A 20,201-nucleotide genomic window follows, 5' to 3' on the forward strand; every position below is an offset into this window, starting at 1 on the left:
TACTGGGAATCTAAACTCATGGCATCACATTTGCTCGGCAAACACTTTACTGACTAAGCCCGAGCCTCACCCTCTCCCAAGGGTTTCCTGTGCTGAATATTTAGCCTTTTTAGTTGGTAGGGTCCTTCATCAAGACTTACCCCACTGTTCCATCCCTCTCTTCTAACTTACGTATCTTTTGTCCTCTCTAGGACAATGGCCCCACATCCTAGCCTATCCCAACTCCCTGTCTCTTTAATGACTCCTAGATATCTGAACTAGCTTCAATTACCAGCTCACCAGACTCACAGATGAGTTGAGTCTCCAGAGTCATCTGTTAATGGTACAAACATCACCCAAACAAACAGAGCTATAAGGTCTAAAGACGAGAACTTTAGAGAGTGAACAAGGCAAGATAAGTTAGGGCAGAACTCCCAAGACTGAATTCTGATGGCTTTAAAAGAAGTAGGAGAGGGACCAGACTTGTAGGTGTGAACATAGACTCCCTGCTACTTGGTATCACTAGCTGCCTTAGGACACTGACAACAAGAAAGGTATATGCAGAACTGAGCCAATGCCATGGACATACCCTTGAACCTCTGAATCAGTAAGCCTCTTTTTTTCCCCATTAAGCTAACCTGCCTCGGGTATTTTGTTTTGATAATGAAAACCTGATTTGCACAACATCTAGGAGTAGGATTTGTTCAGATGATTGCACATGCCCTGTGCTCACCTCACAGCCTTGGTTAGTGGATCACAGTGCTCTCCTACAAAGAGACAGAGTCCCAAATGCATTTTCTCAATCAGGGGTGTGCCAGATGAGAACAACTGACTGTTTCATCCTCAGGAAATCTGGACACCAAAGAAACCCCAGGGCAAACTATTCAACTAAGTAAAGGACTAGGTGTGTGTGTGGGGGGGGGGGTGTCTGTGTGGAGATCTCCGATCTAAGCTGGTGATTATGAAGATGTTCAGCACTCAAGAACTTCACCAGTCCTCCATGTTCTGTTTCTCTATCAATCTTGAGGTAACCCAAAATGTACTGGTTCCCAAGAAGTTGTTCACTAGAGCATAAAGAACATGAATCTTGCCATGTGGCCCAACTTGGCCCGCCTCCCTCGTTTTCTCCATGTTGTTAAATTTGAAGAAGTCACTCTAACTTTTCTGGGCTTACCTGCAAAATACAACTACTGCCTCTTGTGGGGATCCACAAAGGAACACCCTAGCAGACAAATGAGTCAGAATTGCTGCTCTCTCTATTCAAAATACAGATCTGTTACTGCTTGTGTTTCTACATAGAGGGAGAAAATAATGTTCTTACCTGAGAAACACAGAAGGGAGCAAAGATGATGACCATGGGAAAGTCAGTATTAATGCCCTGGGAATCTTTGAGGGAACTGTTCAAGATCAGGAACCCTCAGCCAGGATTTCCTGTGCCTGCTTTCTCACTGTGAGCAGCCTGTCCATTTTTCCTATCCAGCTTTGAGTATCCTGGCAGATGGGGGGCTTCGTCTTAGCAAATGCTATCTTCTGAATTATGAGAGTTCAAGGGAACTTAAAAAACAGGGTTCTGAGGCAGGACAACAGAGAGAATGGCTAGGAATCTTGTACTCTACTTGATGTGGGTCTCAGTCTCTCTCTCTCTCTCTCTCTCTCTCTCTCTCTCTCTCTCTCTCACACACACACACACACACACACACACACACACACACACAACTACTCCCTTCTCAATGCCTAGCCATGGACAGATAGAAGAAAGTGCTTCAGGTGTGAGTGGACGGAAGGATGAATGGATGGGATAGGAGAGAAGATGTCCCAAGATGTCTCTGTTCTTGTTTTTTGGCATGAACAGCAGGCTGGCTCAGCAGCTTCTGTGCCTCCAGGTTCCCCATACATCAGTGAGCACTGCACTGGGGCTGGAAGAGTTGCCTGAGGAGGGTACATGCTGACCTTGCTCTGTGGCCATGACTGCCTAGACTGGCAAGTAGTGTGTGCTGTTCCCTCATTCCTCTCTCCAGGGCAGCTACGGGTGAGTCAGCTCACAGTATATGTCTTGTAAGTAAAACTTACTTTCCTCTAGCCTGAGGCATGGGCCCCAGAGCTCCTTGATTACCCCTGGAGATATGGCTCTCTGCATGACCAGAGACCACTGTTCATTTCCGAGAGTCCCTCTGCTTTACTGGGCAGCGAATCGCAGGGCCTGGAAGGCTAGTGTTCAGAGGGTCTAATTATAGAGTGATGCTTCATTCGGAATGGAAGGCAGTGAAAGACAAAGCTGCATCTTTGAGACACAGACTGTCTGTGGCAGGCTTTGTCACTAGCTGGCTGTGGTCCCTGAGTAAGACACTTCACTTCCCTGGCCTCCCTGGGCCCAAGATTTTGCATGGCTCTAAGGATTAAATGAAGCTTTGCTTTGAAGCCCTCTCAATGACTGGAAGGGCAAGACTGTCCTAAGGAGATTTGAGGGTAGGGGTAGAAAGAGTTGGGGTAAGAACTCAAGAAGGTATCCAGAGGTGGGCCACAGAGGTGAATAGGAGCAGGAAAGTGCTCCCAAGTTAAAAAGAGTAGAGAGTGGCTGCAAGAGCTGGACCCAGAGAGAAGCATTTCTTTAGCTGACAGGGGGATGCAGGGGAGTGGATCTGCACTGACAAGGGAATGGAAGGTCTACCAGCCTCTTCTCTCTGGTCAAACTCAAGGGCAAGCCAGTGGGTATAGAAGAGGTTGATCCAAGTCCCAACGCTTCATACTCCAAGGGACAAGCAGGACAGAGGAGGACAAAGGCTGGCACCTGGGCAGCCACCGGCAGACGGGTTTCAGGTGAGTAGGTGTTAGGCTGAACTTGAGTTGGTGTTGACCAGATACTGAGAACATATACACAGGCCATAGGAGGTCACAGCTAAATCCCAAATTCCCGCTGGGAACAGTCAGAGCCAATTTGCTGCATTCTACAGTTTGCTTGAATATCTATCAACTTCCTCCTACTCCATTTATACCTGGGGCCTCCAATGAGAGGGGCAGAAGTAGACAGTCAGGCTCAGACTGGTCAGACTCCCAAGCCTAACTGTGCCCAAGATGTTGCCAGTCCTTTAGCATTCCCAGCCCTTCCCCAACCAAAGCTAACCTAAGGCCTCTATACAGGGCAGTGCAGCAGGGAGCCTTGGAGCTTGGTGTCTTCTGTTGAACCACAGAGCCAAATTGAATGATCCTACTGATTTTTTTTTTTTTTTAAATCTAGGATGGCACTCTCTATCCTGTCCCTCTGGCTGCTCCTGCCTGGGCTGGTTCCCTGTTCCTGTGACCCAAAGACACCACCCACAGAGATTTCAAACGTGTCACAAATACAAGTGATCCAAGGGGCACCCCCACTCTTCAACAACCAAAAATTTGCCTTGAGTCTCTACAAACAGCTACCAGAGCCCAAAACAGGCAGGAACTTAGTCTTTTCCCCACTCAGCATCATTATGCCTCTCGTGCTGCTGGCCTTCCAGGATAAGCCAGAAGCCCGACACCAGGTTCTGCAGGATCTAGGGTTCAGAGTCACAGGAACCTTGGATACTAAAGCCGCCATGCAGTATGGGAAGCTGCTGAGAACCCTGCTGCATACTGAGCACTGTGGGATCCACACCGGAAGTTTGCTCTTTATAGACAAGACTCTAAAGCCAAAAAAGACGTTCCTCGAACTCGCCAACAGCTCCTACAACAGCGATGTCATCCTCGTCTCTTTTGGGAACCACGGGTTGGCCAAAAAGCAGATAGACTTGGCTATTGGTGCCAAGACCCATGGCAAAGTTACAAGGCTGCTGAGAAGTCTGAAGCCACCAACTAATTTGTTTCTGGTCAATTATAATTTCTTTAAAGGTCAGTGAGCCATGAATGAAACCCTTCTGCCTCTTTCTGACTCAAGACTTCCTCCAAGACTCTAGCTCTTTCTGGGTATTCTCTGCTCTTTCAGCTTGGAGCAGTGTCCTTTTCTTGCCCACCTCTGGATACCTCCCTCTTGTGTCAACTCCCTAATCTTTCTCTCACCTCTGTCTCTCAGATCTCCTCAACTCCAGCTACTCCAGTGATTCTCATCCTCTGGGTCACAATCCCTGGGGGTAGGGTGTCAAGTGACCCTGTCACTGGTGTCTCCTAAGACTATCGAAAAACACATATATTTATATTACAACTCATAATAGTAGCAAAATTACAGTTATGAAGTAGCAACAAAAATAATTTCACAGTTGGGGATCAGCATAACATGAGGGATTGTATTCAAGGATTGTAGCGTTAGGAAGGTTGAGAACCACTGATCTGGTCCTTTGAGTTATTAGGAAGGTATTGAGTAATTCTGTAGGGTAGGATGTAGGAATTAATGAAATACTGCTAAATATCTTCCTAAAGACTCAAAGCACGAGCTCAGTGGTCCTACAACCTACTGCTCAGTATTGCTCAATACCATCACAATAACTTAGGAAGTAGGGAGGTGAGACAGTAGGGTCTGGTTTGGGTAGCTATCGGGTGGCTCACCCAGGCATAGAGATCGGACATGGAGTTGGGAGCCTCCAAAGCACAGCAGGGTTGTAGGCAGCTGACATGGTCCAGCTCACTGGAGGGAGAAGCTGTCAGCTTTAGGAAGAAAACAAGGGAGCACGGAATGTCACCTGTATTTAACAACTGTTGTACCTCTGACATTCCATTATAACCTGGCCTCCTACTGCTACCCAAAAGAGAAGGCTGTGTAGAAAAAAAATAAACAAGCTTTGGTTTGGTCCATGGAGTCTGAGAGCCTTCTTGGTAGTTTGGATAGCCAGGTGTGTGGTGGGTATGTGGACTGACTCTTTAAGAAATGCAGGCTTGAGGAGGAGGGGGGATGGGTTAGGGGGTTCCTGGGGAGGGGGCGGGAATGGGGAAAGGGGATTACATCTGAAATGTAAAATGTAAAATATCCAATAAAAAAATTTAAAAAAATAAAGAAATTCAGGCTTGGATTTTGGAAACCTAGAACCCCAGAAAATGGTCAGTTTTGAGCTGTGGGAGGGAACAACTTGCTTCTGAGTTCATTCCTGTTTTCTCTGAACAACACTATCGTGACTTTCTGATTTTTTTTTCCCAAGACACTGGGCTTCTTTATGCAGAAGGGAAGGCTCTTCTACAAAACACCCACCTTTGCCATACCCAGTCAGGAATACAAGGCAAGAAAGTCATCTTTCTCATCCTCTCTGGTTTCTCTGGCCTCAGCTGGAGCTCTGAGATCAGTATCTCCACAGCCCTGTAGGGCCAGACCAGAGAGGCTTTAAGAGATGACCATCAGAGTCCATGCCAAAACCTTAGCTGTAGGGAAAGAAGCTCAGGCAGGGCTGGGCTGTAGAACTTCTTGGGCCTGTGTCCAAAGGATTGTAGTCTAGCTGTTCCTGCAGATATCAGGGGAAAGAATGTGCTCTGACTTGGTAGAGTTACACAATAATTAATAATTAATTAATAATTATTAATTAATTAATAATTAAATAAATAATAATTAAATAGATAGTTAATAATAATAAAAACAGCTCTCTAGCAATTGCTGAGCAACTGCTGTATAAAAGGACTGTACTCAGGGCTTTGCTTAGAGCACCCCACTGATGCTCATGGCTGTCCTTAAGAGACCTACTGCTCCCACCATTGATCTGGGAACTGGTGGACTCCTGTCCTCTCTGGCCTCGCCTGCCTCTCATGGTCTCTTCCCTTCTCATTCTATCTGCTCATCTTCCCTGTGTCCCTAAGTCAATGCCTTCCCACCACCAGGCGGCCCAGTTCCCCAACTGTTCTATGGCTTGATCGATGTATGGTTAAGTCTTTAATTGGCACTACTTTCTAGTGTGTTGTGTGTGTATGTAACTGGCTCTTCTGTTTGATTTCTCTCCCTGCTCAGTATCCCCTCCTAGCTCATTCACTGGCTTTCTTATCGGCCATGTTGCTTATATTACCTTCATAAGATCTGTGTGGACAGGGGTCTCTCACATGCACCTGTGTGACTTGACACAAGGAACATGCTTGGCATGTAGAAGCCTTAGAGTCTCCCTGATAGACAGTGTGATGTGTCGTTTATGTTGCTGTCCCCCTCTGATTCCTGTGCACTTTCTTATCAGGGAAATGGAAATATCCCTTTAACCCGAAGTACACAGGGATGAGGTACTTCTCGTTAGCTCCTGGGATCGTTACTCTGGTACCAATGATGCAGAAGATAGGCTGGTTCCAGCTGCGGTATTTCTCCCAGATGCACAGCTATGTCCTCCAGCTGCCATTCACCTGCCGCATCTCAGGCGTCTTCTTTCTTCCCAATGATGGAAAACTCAAGGATTGTGAGAAGGCACTGTTGGAGCGGAGTTTTGACACGTGGATTCAGCCCTTTCCACTGAAGTAAGAACCCAGCTATTTTGACCCTTTTCCCCCACCATCCTCCAGTGCTACCAGAACTTTTCCAATGGCCACTGTGGCTCTGGGTTTAAGGTGAGGACCTTCAAGTCTTTGGGTCATGATACAGGATCCGGAACTTGGTCACACAGAAATAGTCAGGCAGGATTCAGCGATCCACACCTTTCAAAGTTGGGAAAAATACACAAAACCACAACCATCACCATCGCCGTCACAGTATCTGTCAACTGTCTCTTCGTGTAAGAAGTTTCCATGGTGGACAGGGAAGGTGGGAAAATGGTTCAGTTGGGCAAGGGCTTGCCTTGCAAGTATGAGAATCAGAGTTGAACCCCGAAAACCCAAAAGAAGCTGGCCACCCTAGCACCAAGGCAACCTGGTGGAGTCATGTTCTCAATCTCAGTTGAGGCTCCTCTTCCCAGATGACCCTTAGTTGTTTCAGGCTGAAAAACAGAAAAACCAAAAGCACAAACCAACACACATTGCACCCTGAGCTTCAGACTGGTGAGAGACGTGTCTCGAAAAAAAAAAAAGGTTGGAAAGAACAACACTTCTGTTGTCTCTCCTTGACCTCCACATATATGTACACACATGAGCATCTACACTCACTTACCACAGAGGGAAAGGATCAGTGTGTCACTAAGAAGGCCACAGTGCTATGGAATTGGTGTTTGGATAAGTACTTGCTTTGCCATCTATGAACGGGTGACCTGTTAGTGGCCCTGCTAAGAGGCAGAAGCTAGCCTCTTTACTGGCTGCCTTGTGCTTTCTAGCCATTTGCCTTTCTCTGACCTGTTCTAACATCAGTTTGCCCAACATCTCTGGAACTGAAGCTCTCAGCCTTCCTCATGACCCTTGAGTACAGTTCCTCATGTTGTGCTGACCCCCAACCATAAAGTTATTTTTGTTGCTACTTCATAACTGTGATTTTGCTGCTGTTGGGAATCTTAATGCAAATAACTGTGCTTTCTGATGGTCTCAGGCAAGCCCTGTGAAAGAGTTATTCAACACCCAAAGGGGTCACAGGTTGAGAACCACTGCTCTTATATAGCTAATGCTTTTGCTACACAAAGTCTAGCCTGTGACAACATCTTTTGCTTCATTCATCTGGATGTGTGTGGGAAGCTTGAATTCTCAGGTATACCTCGAGCCCTTCAGGTTCCAGGGAAGTTGTGTTTGTGTTAAGACTGAGAAGTCCTGACCCAGGCAAGTATTGCTGAAACACAGACAGACATTCCATTGCAACCTGTCTATGAGAAGTAACACCACAGCTCAAGGACTGGCAGGGTTTAAAACAGTATGTCTTTGTGTCTGATCCCATAACCTACAAAGTGAAGAATGCAACTCAGATCAGCACTACCTCAGAAGGCACTAGGTGGAAACTTCCAGAGTTCGAAATCTAGGTTTATTTTATTGCACACTTAAAACACAGTAAAATGTTTTTTAAAAGTTCCCCACATGACAATTATAGGCATGGCCCAAAAGAAACTCTGCAGCAAAGTGACAAAGCACCTGTGACCTTTACAGTAAGAATGAGTTCTATTGACTGACAACAGTGCTCAGGATGACCTTCTAGGGAGGGAGAATTTATAATAAGCACAAGGAGAGATTCTATTGATGGAGGATGAAAAGTCCACGGGACCCCTTTCATAAGGATGGGTTCCACTTACTGAGAGATAAAGCTTGTGATTAGGGCCTAAGCATCGCTCAAAATTTGGGAGGATTCGGGAAGGCCAGTTGTGCTTTCTAAAGTTTGCAACAAACTCGTAGTCTCTTAGGTTCCCTGATCTGAGATTTTAGAGCAAGCTCATTGACCACTTCCCAGAATTGCCAAGGGGGAGCAAATTGTCTTGACGAGTCCCTGGCACAGCCTGCCTGTTGCAGATGTGCAGTAGACACAGCTGTTCTTGTTCGTGTGCTGGGAGTGCACTGTCTGTGGTAGATTACAAGACAACGTGATTTCAACTATGTTTTCTTCTTCCATTTCCCTGGGCAGAAAGAGGTGGCTGTTTTTCCCCAAATTCTCCATACCTGTTGCTCTTCCGCTGGAAAGGCTCAAGCATGTTAACAGTAATCTTAAGCTGTTCAACAAACACATGAACCTCTCAGGAATCACTCTGCAAAAGGCACCCTTGAGGGTCACCACGGTAGGTTAACACCCTGTTGCCAGGCTCCTTATGCTGAATGCTTCGTGTGGTTTCCCTTTCCTAACTTGTTCAGAGAGCAACAATGAACACTCATGGTGCTCTCTGAAGTTAAACAAGGAAATGGTGGCTCTCAACTCCAGGCAAATCCTGAGCTGGCTGTCCCTCAGAGGTGGCGAATCTGGGGAAATAAACAGTTGGGTTCTCAAGCTTATGGTCTGGTGAGGGAAGAGACAGGAGCTTGGGTGCACCAATGCTGGGCGTATGAATGTAATCTGATCTCCTGGAGACAGGAAGGAACCCTAATGATCACTAGAGAGTGGTATCATATAAAAATGGGTTATGTCATTCATTCCTGTGTTCCACTCTCCACTGCGGAGGTTAAGAATTGAGTTACAACAGAATGTGGGGTGGGGTCAAGCTTTACAAGGGGGTTTTCCCTGGAACAGAAAAAAAGGGAGCGAAAATACTGGCTGGCAAACTGCAGGGGAGGCCCAGAGAGCAGATCCTGGACTCTGACTAAGTGGCCTGGCCTTCAGATCACATTCCATGAGTGGGGTCTGAGGGCCATTGGGGGCTTTGGCAGAAAATGGCTGGATGGACTCTGAGCCAGTGGAAGGAGATTGATCCAGATCGCTAGAGAAACAAGCTAGTGGGTGACAGCAAAGGAGGCTTCAAAGATACGGGTGGGAATGGAAAGAGATTCTGGTAAAGATGCATTGCACAGGTGGAAATTCCAGGACCTGGTGGCTTGAGATAGGGCAGGAGCAAGAAAGCTATCTTTCCAGGAGTCTGGGCAATGAATAGGGCCAGGACCACAGGAGCAACACAGTACAGTCAGTTGAGGCTACATAGCACTCGGCTCCCTGAAACCCAGGCTGCCTCTTTGCCAGGAGCATAGTGAGGAGGTGGAGTAAGGGGAATTTATGGAGGGTACGGAGTGGAGGACAAGCCCCGGTATCCGGGAACTCACAGAGCTGCAGAACTGAGCCCCCCCTTTATTCTGCAACACCATCTGCCTTCCTCTAGCAGGATGGCACAAGGCTTGTATTCTGGGCATCCTAGGCCCAGTGCAGAGAGAGTCCGTGTAACGTGCTAAAGGTGGGGTTGGCAGAGCTCATGTTCCCTCAACACTGTGAACCTTGGTCTCCAAAGGCAGTACACAGGGTGGAGCTGACTGTGGATGAGGATGGAGAGGAAGAGGATGTCTCCCACAGCCAAATCCAACCCGAGCCAGGCCTTGCTGCCCTCCACTTCAACAGATCCTTCCTGCTATTAATCCTGGATGAGGCCAGCAACAGCCTTCTCTTCATGGGGAAAGTGGTGAATCCCACTAGAGCCAACATGAATATTGCACTTGGTCCCTGAATTCTGTTTTATTTTCCCTCACTACCTGAGTTGTGGCAGAGTGACATCCCTTCGAAGTAATGGCTCAATAAAACAGCAAGTGAGAATTTCTGAGAGGTGTTCTTGGACCATGGGGCAGGCTGTCTTCCTAGAGGGACATGAAAACTCTGCTAAGAGCAGCCTGGAAATGTGTTGATGAGACAGATCTCCGGGCTGTCTGTTCTTGGCTGCTTACTGGAATCCAGCTGGCCCAGTGGCTCACAAGGGTGTCCGCTAAGCTTCTATCTCTTTGACTTGGGCTCGAGAAGGAAATCATGTGGGGAATTTCTCTGTGTCTCTCTGAGGAAAGAAACTGATGAAATTTCAGTTGTGTTGAGGACATCTTCACACAGCCACCAGCTCTGCTCCCACAGGGGGACCCCCCCCCCATGCTCTTTCCAGGAGGAAGCCATCCTCCATGAGGGAAGATGTCTTCACACAAATCATTAGAGTCAGTATCCAGGGAGCAGCAACTGTGTACAAAGCACAATCATAAAGCTGAGAGATCAAGACGGAGGGGTATCTCCAACTTCCAGAGCCCCATTCCAAAGGCACAAGCTATGGCACCACTCTGCAGTCATCATGGCTGTGCAGGAATGTGTTGCTAACACTAACATACCTTCTTGATCTACCCACAGGATCCATGTTCTTACTGTCAGGTTTCTTCCCCCACCCCTAACAGTGTCAATAAGCTATAGTGAACAAGCTGGTCAAATTGATGGGAATCAGAGGGACTCGGTCTGTGCCCTCGGTCCCCCCCAAGTCTTACATCAGCTGCTGCCTCTTCCAAGTTTCCCAGATCTCTGGCTCCAGCTGCTTCGGATCTCAGTAGCTGAGCACCTGCCTAGCACACAGCTGCCTTCTGATATTCCAGATCCTTCCATTTGTACGCAACTCCAGCAACACTTCCACCCCACCACAATGCACACACAGAGTCTTATGGTTTGGCTTCCCCCGTCTTCCAGCAGGTCCCCTTTGCTCAGATTAATGTTCATGAAGATCAGTCCCATCCCAGCCTGTTTGTTCTTATCCCTGTGCAAAAACATCCAACTCCATGCTTGAGGCTCAGCTGCCTCGGGGAGTGCAAAGACTTGTGTGCAAGCGGATGATCTCACTTCACCCTCCACTCTGGCCTCTCAGCTATCCTGGTGCTCAGGACAGTGACTCTGCTCACATGGGCCTTTCGTTCACACAGTCCATTCTTATCCCATCTCCTGCTCCACACTACCCCCACCCCATCTCTAATCACTTTCTGCTCCTCACGACCTCAGTTCTTTAACAATCAACTACTGTCATCCACCCCTGTCTACCCTCCTGGGACACCAGGAGCCTGTCATGCTAGACTGAAGTCACCCCTCCACTTATGCCCTTGTCGCACTTTATGCCTCTCCCTCAGATGCTGCTGCGGCTGTCCTCACCTCAGACTCCCTAGTCACAAACCTTCCTTGTCACCAAGTTTGTGCAATCAGGATTCAACTAGGTTCTTAAACATAGTCTGCCCTCTTATTTAAACAGAGAGATTGATAGGCACTAGGTGGGTACATAGGTACAGATGATAGATAGGTAAGTAGTGTTGCTATAGATGCCACAGAGATAATAAATAGATCGGGGTAGATGCATTGAACATAGAAATAGACAAGTGATGATACAGTTATCTGATGAATGATGGATGGATAAGTGGATGGACAGATAGATAGAGATATAGAGACCATCAGACAGACATAACATTGCTCATTCTCACTACTGCTTTTAGAAATTATTATTTGTCTGAATTCACATCAGGGTAACCAGTGATTCCGGTTTGCCTGGGAATAAAAATCGTTACAGGATATGAAATTTCCATGAAATCTGAGTTTGAAAACAACAACGACAAAAAATCACCAAGGCTCCCCAAGGCTTGTTCAACCTGCCTTACTAAACTACCAAAGACCACTACTGGGGGGGGGAGGGGCACCACCATGTCAATCATTGATCAATAAAATGGCCCATAGACTTGCCTTTAGGCTAATTTTCTCAATGGAGGTTCACTCTCCCCAGATGATTATAGCTTGCGTCACATAGGCAAAATTCTACAAAAAGTAGACAAAAATGTGTCAAGTGACACATCTCTATTAAATCATGGCCTTTCTTTTTGTCTTTATTCTGAAGAGCTCATCTTAATATCAGTATCACAATATAAAACACATCCAAACTTCCAAAAAGACTAATAGTCTTTCAAACTTCAGTCTTTTTAAAATATCCAATGTCTCTTGTGTGTGTCCCAGTAAAATAAAAAAAAAAAAAAACAATCTTATATACTCCTTATTCCAAAAATGAAGACTCAGAGCACATGCTCTAAAGAAAATATCAAAAACAAAACAAAGAAACAAGCAGTGTAAATGAAATCCTGTCACCCAGTATCCCACATGGGGGACTCACTCATGGTGTTCTGGATTCCAAAGGGCTGAGCGACTTGCACTCTCAGGCTCTGCCACTCAACACACAGAGTTCACCTCACAGGCTCAGGTTGGCTCCGTTCCATAGCTGCTGCTGACCTTGGTAGTCTTTCTACAGTCCTGACAGCTCCAATACGTTGGGGTCTTCACAGAGTTTACCACTTCACCTTCACCAGTGGCCCCCTGGGGGACCCTGATCCCTTCAATTCTGGAGTCTAGACTGCTAACGAGACTGCACCTTCCTCACCAATGATCTCTCCTAGTCTCTCCCTGTGCCAAGCTTCATATATGTTCTCTACCATAACTCAATCCTGAAGCTCTCATACTGTCAAAACCAGTACCACATGGGAGACTCTTACACAGGACGCATTCAGCTGGCAGCGTGAGATGCAGCCTTGACCTCCTCTAGGCCACAGCCCCTCTGTGCCACCCTGAGAAATACTCCAGAAGATCTCAGCTCAGTGCTGCTGGTCTCTTCTTAATCACAGCTGATTTCTCATCCCTAGCCTCCAGTTGTCACATTGGTTGTCCCAATCTGATGGAGACATTTCCTCAACCGAGGATCCCTTTCTTAAATAACTGTAGCTATCTCAACTTAGAAAAAAGATCTAAGGAGCACTAAAGTTTCACTTCCATATTGTCTTAATAAAATACAGCACATGAATGGCCCTGATACTTTGTTTCTGAAAGTTCACACCCAGCATGCATTTCTCTCAGCATCCTCTTCCTAGGTCTCACAGCATCTCATTAATCCTGACCCGTCAATGGCTTTTTCAAGCCAAAATTTCAAAATCCTCCACTATAGTCTCCAAAACATGACCAAATCTCTCACGCCAATGCCCTATTCCTGGTACCAATTTCTGACCTAATTTGGCTCTCTATTGCTATGATAAAACATTGATCAAGGCAATTTGAAGAGGAAAGGTTTTATTTGTCTTACATGTCCTGGTTACAGGCCATCACTGAGAGGAGCCGAGGCAGGAGCTCAGGGCCGTAACCTGGAAGAGGGAACTGAGCAGAGGAACACCACTTACTGGCTTGCTCATCATGGATTGCCCAGCCTGCCTTCTGATACAGCCCAGGACAAACCTATCAGTCTTACGACCTCTCACAATGGGTTGGGCTCTTCCACACAAACAGGTCTACTGGCCAAACTAATGGAAGCATTTTCTCAGCTGAGGTTCTCTTCCCAGACAACCCTAGCTTGTGTCAACTTGATAACAATATAACACAAGTACATTGCAGTGCATTTGTAAGAAATGAACTGTAGGGTTGCAGAGATAACTCAATTGTTAACCGCATGGACTGCTCTTGCATAAGACCTGAATTCAATTCCCGGCACCCACATAAAGTGGCTCACAACCACCTGTAACTCCTGTTCCACGGGGTTCCACACCTGGCTTCTGAGGGTACCTTCACACACACACACACACACACACACAATTAAAATTGAAATCTTTAAGTCAAGACAATTTTATTGAGAATAAATGATTTTTTTTTTCAATAAATTGGCCTCAGAATGTTTGGTACACAGATAAAAAGGAAATGGGGGTTAGGAGAGGGAGTAAAAGAAAAGAAAGAGGAAAGAAAAAAAGAGAAAAGTAAGAGAGAAAGAGGAGAAATGGAGAAAGAGGAAGGAGGGAGAAACAAAGAGCTTAAATCTCACCTCATACCCTACTCAAAATTAACACACAATGAATCCATACACCCATAAGAACTAAAGCTATCAAAGTTTTAAAATAAACTTTAATTTCAATTTACATGCCCTAAGGTTAGGTCAAAAAAATGTTATAAAACACCCAAACCCTGAGCAATAAAAGGACAAACCATGAAAACCAAAACATCAGCAAACTTGGACCTCAAAAGATATTTCCAGGAAATTGAAAAGATAAGACATAGGCATCTTTCTATTTGAGATGGAGTCTTATTCAACTCGGAAGCCATCATCTTGGATGTTTAACAATTCAATTTGAAAATATTCTACACAGACAAACAGACTCACACCCCCACACACAATTATATTCAAAAGTCTCTTGGTTTAATTCAGTCACTGAATATGGAAGCAGCTGCCATATCCCTTAGGAAGATGGCTAAGCATTCAAATGACAGTAAGATTACTAAACAATGATGAGATAAAGCCATGAGAAGACATTGACTTATGAAATCCTAAAAGAATGCAGTGGTCTTACATGTATATGAAATGAAGTGAGAAAGGAACTCAACTGAGAGGCTCCAAGCTGTGGGGTTCTAACCACCTGGCATTCCTTTAAGCTAGAAACTTATATATTAAAATTCAATTTTCAAGAAGAAAATGTGCCAAGGAAATCTCATTGAGAATGAATGATCTTTTCAACATATTGGCTTCAGATGAAAAGGAAAACAGGGTTAGGAGACATTCTTTTCCTGCCCCTTTCCCTAACCTCCCCTGCCTCTCTCTCTTCCTTCCTTCTCCCTTCCTTCCTCCATCCTTCCCTCCTCTTCCTGTCTTTTTCTCTTTCCTCTTTATTTCCTCTTCCTCCTTCTCCTAACCCCCATTTTCCTTTTTCTCTGAGTACCAAATATTCTGAGATCAATTTTGGAACATTTTCTTCTTGAAAATAAGAGTTGTAATATATGAGTTTCTAGCTTAAAGGAATGCCAGAATGTCCTGACATATAGGAAAGGAAGATTCTGGAGCAGCAGGAAGATCAGTAGTTACAGGTGTTTGGGGAGCTGGAAGGATGAAGACATGGAGCTGGAGGCAAGGGGATAAGACATGTTATATGATATGTAACCATGAACACATTACAATGTATATTGCCAAAACCCATTACCAAAACTAAATTATAGAGCCAAAGTATGTGACTCAAAATGTGTGACTTTGAAAACATCATTTAGCAACTGTGGAATCTCAGGGTGGAAAGCAACATGGGACAAGACCCCCTGTGCTTAAAATGGGGGAAGTCAGAGAGGGTGAGGGAAGAGTCCCGATATGTCAAGGGTACAAAGTCAAAGGTCAAAGGTCTAGTTACTAAGGCATACCCCACAGAAGTACAGCTGGACCCTTCAGACACACCTGTACGTATATGTTGTGGGAAATATTAAAAATGATTGTCAAGTTCCTGAACTATTCCCTACTACTCTCTGTCCCAGTGGGCTGGCGGGCTATGCTCTGGCAGGCAATGGCTGACCTGTACTTACCTCATAGAGACTCTGACTCAGAGTTCCAAAATCTCTCCATCCAGCTCACCCAGTTCCCACTGGCAGGTCGCTACCATGCCAGCCCCATGCCTCAAATCCCCCACGGGCTTTGTGGTGCACATCTGGCAAACCCATGCTTTCTTTCCAGCACCAAGTAGAACCACCATGGGTAGGAAAACACCACACAAACTTAGTTCAGAAACAATGGTAACTCAATTTCTGGCCTCAACAACTAGAATCCTAATCTTGTAAACCATATTAAATCTAAATTCTCTGGTGGCAAATCTTGGCAGATCTGCCATAGAAACTGGGGGGCATTAGTAGCTACATCTTGTCCTCACACTGTCCCCATCTTAAAGGAGTCTCTCTCTCTCTCTCTCTCTCTCCACTTCTTCTCTTCCCCCATTCAACCTGGAAGTCCCTCCTACTCTCCCAGTGATTGGCTCCTTTATTCATTAGGGCATTGGTTCACAAGAAGTCACCTGAGTACATGACTCACTCCTTGTCAGCAGTCCCTCCCAGGATAGCGGAAAGTAACATCAAAATGCAGGCTGCACAAAGCCATCCACAACAGGTACATACACCAGAGGAAGCATATGAAAGAAGTTGATTGAAGCCTGGGTTGAGTGGGAGGTGACCAGAAAAGAAGGTGACTTTAAGATGGTCTGTGGTGACCTACCTTTACTTCAGCAAGTAAGATGAAGGTACTTGCTGCCAAGCCTGACAACTTGGGTCCCCTGGGACCCATGTGGTAGTAAAAGAGAACTAACACCCGGTGCACTGTGGTGCATGCAGGCGTGCACACACACTGACAGACATAGACACACAGACACACTCACACAGAAATGTAAACAAAATTTAAATATCCTATGGTTGATAGCTGGAGATATAAGTATGAATGGATATTTAGCTTAACATATTTATAGACTGCATATGCATAGGTGTTCATAGGTGCATGTGCATAGGTTTGCTTCCAGGCATCTTCCTGAAGAGTTTGCTGAGAATCTAGAAGCAGCAGCATAAGGCTGCAAGGAGCATGTATAACACTGAGACCTTGTCTAATTCATTCGCAATACTGAAATAGGAGCTTCTTGGACAAATGATGGATTCTAAGTTCAAGACAGGAAAGTGCAAGGTGACCATGCCCAGGTGCCTGATGATGTCAAGAAGCAAAGAAGAGCATTTAAAACCCAGCTGTGCTGGCAGACACAAGGAATTCCAGATGTTGAGCCACCCATTGTGTGGTATTCCACTGTGGACATCACAACAAAGTAACACAGACACTTTTGCCTAGTCTCCACAGGAAAAGGGACCTGGAGAGTAACATGTCCTAAGCATATCTTTGTCCTTGAACTTGAAGATGCATGTAAGGAGAAGTTCAGCAGAGTTTAGGGAAAGAAGGTCCCTCTTGCAAAGTTAGGAACCTGGGAAATGAGCATGTACTAACATCTGCCTTGGGAGGAATGAAGGAATAGATGAGTGTCATCCCCTGGGATCTGAAGGGAAACTCATGTTCAGGACTAAGGCAATAAGCATGGAATTATTATCATGACTGATTTTGGCCACCCAAAGGTATTACCCAAACAAGAACATCCAAACAGAGGCATTTTGGCTTGGGATCCATTCCTTGAGCCAGCCACTCGTGAGCTGTGTCTTATTGGGTAATTCATTTGAACTCCTCTTTGCCATTCACAAAGGCAGGGGTGCTCATAATTCCTTCTAGGGTTGGAGGTTGGTTTTTTAAATATGGTGCTACATCTAAAGCTCCAAGCACACAGTAGATAGTGTGGGACAACCACCCTGAGTCAGCACTGAGATTAGCCAGGTGAGGTTCAGTCAACTGGCTCAAAGGCTTGTTTGTTCACTAAACAGAGGCAGGTGAAGGTCAGAGGCAGGTGGGTGTACATGTATAGAGATCACAATCAATACTCAGTTGCTATCAGGTGTTCATTCCCATTGGACAGGCTGAGAATTGGTTATGGCTTCCCACCAGTGCCCAGAGAAGGCATGGTAGAGCAGAGTTCTTTATGGCATGGAGCATAAAACACATAGAATGAGATTTATTAAATACTTCTCCTGTTGACTCCAGTGCAGTGGCCCTTGGGAAGTTCCAGGATCTTCCAACCTATACTTTCTCATCTCCATGAGAGCTCTGGCCTTTGTAAACAGCAAGCACTGGTCTATATGCCAGTCCTTCTGCCCTCCTGCCTATGGCAGACATCACTAATCACCATGTCTCTACTTATCTGTTCAAACAGCTCCAGAAACCCCTACCACAACAATCCTCCAGGATGTAACACATAGGACCCAAGATGGCGGCCCAAGATGGAAACAGCTTACCAAGATGGCCTAATAATCTCTAACCTGCTTCCCAGGCACTGGCTGTCTGATCCTATTTGTCTTTGCTAGAATTGATTCATTATGCATCTCCCAAGGTCTCGGTCTCTCTCTCTCTCTCTCTGTCCTTCTCTCTCTCTCTCTCTCTCTCTCTCTCTCGTTCTCTGTGTGTGTGTCTGTCTGTCTATTCCTCTGTGTGTTGCTGTATTTCTCTCTCTCTGTCTCTCTCTCTTGTTCTCTCTCTCTCTCTCGTTCTCTGTGTGTGTCTGTCTGTTCGTTCCTCTGTGTGTTGCTGTATTTCTCTCTCTCTCTCTCTCTCTCTCTCTCTCTCTCTCTCTTTCTCTCTCGTTCTCTCTCTTGTTCTCCCTCTCTGTGTGTCTGTCTGTCTATTCCTCTGTGTGTTGCTGTATTTCTGTCTCTCTCTCTGTCTCTCTCTCTCTCTCTCTCTCTCTCTCTCTCTCTCTCTCTCTCTCTCTCTCTCTCTCTCTCAGGTGTGAAGGAAGGGATTCTGTCTCACTGTGTAGCTCTTACAGAGACCTGCCTGCCTGTATCTTGAAGTCTGGGATTTAAAGACATGTGCCACCATGCCTAGATATCACAATTTCAGTTTAATCACAGCAAAAACAGAGAATTAATTATGGAAGATATTTTAATGTCAACTACTGACCTCCATATATGGTTCAGCATGTGTGTATGCACCCATGCATAACACACACAAACACACACACACACACCACATCACATCACAATATAAAACTACATACACACAAAGTTTTCAAAAGCTAAAAGTTATTATTTGGATGTGTTTTGTTGTCTACAGTTTGGGATTTTGGTATTGAGGTGATATGACTTCTAACAGATAAGGCTTGATGGGAAATTCTTAGTTAATTGAGGTTGTTCTCCAAGAAGGTCTTGTGAGGCCTTATTTGGTTCCCCGGTTGCTTTCTGGCTGTTTGTCTTGCCTTGTGATCTCTCACACCTGTGAGTTCTCTGACCGCTGTGATATCACCCACACTCACCAGGGCCAACATGATGACCTTGAAATGCTCTCCCTAGAGAAGCCATTCCTAACCTGTGGGTCACAACCTCTATCTTCAAAACTATTTACAATATGATGCATAGCAGTAGAAAAATAGTTATGAAGTAGCAACGAAATAATTTTATGGTTGGGGTCAGCACGTGAGGGCGCCAGTATGAGGAAGGCTGAGGAACACTGCCCTGGAGCCTCCACAACTGTGAAGTCAATGAACTTTTTTTCTTTTTAAAGTTTCCCAGCTGCTAGTATTTCATTACAGAAACGGAAAACAAACAAATACACTGATCCTTGGAGGATTCCAGCAACTTGTTTAAGGTCATTGATCTCAATGATGACAGAGCTCCAGGCAGAACTTAGTTTCCCTCAAGGAGATGATGGCCCCAGCACAATCTGCCTCCTGTACCTCATGTTTCTGGAACTTTCTTGAGCTACTACTAACTTGTGAGTCCATGGGACACATCTGAACAAATGGCAGGCAATCTCGTAACCACTCTACCCCAGTTCAACATCCTCCTTCAGACTGGAACACTGGATGTGGACCATAAAGTTCCACTGGCTCAAACCTGGACTGCCATGACCTTTGCCCCAGTGTGAGACATAGCAAGAGAGAGCCGAACAGAGACAGGATGGCAGAGATTGGTGGGAGGAGCATGGGCTCTGGCTATGGTACATGGTTTCAAATTCATTTCATAGTCCATTTGCCTGGCACAAGTTTCTTAGGAAATTTGTCTGACATCTCTGCCAGTTTCCCTAATGCCTAGGGGAGGTAGTGACACTCACTGGCATCCATGGTAAGTAAAGTTACAATACAGCATCACTATCCCATACTCTTCTAATGCATTGCCTGTGCTAACCTTCATGGCAGAAAGACTCTGGGGACTGCAGTGATCCTGGGGACCACTGAAGTGAGAGATCTGGATTTGAATCCAAGATCCTTCTCTTGTTATGTTTCTCTGGATGAAAATACATCTACCCTCTAGGGCTCTTGAAAGGATAAGCCAGTCAGTCAACACATATCCAACAGCAGAGCTGGGAGCTCGTGAGAGGTGCCAGGCACAGCACTCGGCACAGCGAGCTGCGTGCCTCTGGATAAAGAGGAAAGCTGAACTCAAGGGATGAAGGGAGAAGGAAGACAGAGCAGGTAACTGAGTAGACTCAGACCCCTTCATTAGGAAAGCTGTGGAAACTAAAGCAAAGAAAGTGGCCTGCCCAGGATAATGAGGGCTGATGGGGGCTTGAGGAGTACCTGGTTCAGCATCTGCCCCAAAGCCTGAGACCAAGAGTAAGGACAGGTGGCCCCAGTGGCTATGACCA

At 45.8% G+C, this 20,201-nt stretch overlaps 1 protein-coding gene across 1 annotated transcript; it reads left to right on the forward strand.

Annotated features, from left to right (window-relative positions):
• Window positions 1-3,215: 3,215 nt before the first annotated feature.
• Window positions 3,216-9,881, forward strand: LOC143436564 (alpha-1-antiproteinase-like). The gene is made up of 4 exons (XM_076920878.1): window positions 3,216-3,837; window positions 6,087-6,357; window positions 8,366-8,516; window positions 9,669-9,881. Exons 1-4 carry the CDS (start codon window positions 3,216-3,218, stop codon window positions 9,879-9,881), a joined length of 1,257 nt encoding a protein of 418 aa, XP_076776993.1.
• The last annotated feature ends 10,320 nt before the right edge of the window (window positions 9,882-20,201 follow it).

This window comes from Arvicanthis niloticus, chromosome 23 (assembly GCF_011762505.2).
Source record: "Arvicanthis niloticus isolate mArvNil1 chromosome 23, mArvNil1.pat.X, whole genome shotgun sequence".
In the NCBI taxonomy this organism is placed as follows: Eukaryota; Metazoa; Chordata; class Mammalia; order Rodentia; family Muridae; genus Arvicanthis; species Arvicanthis niloticus.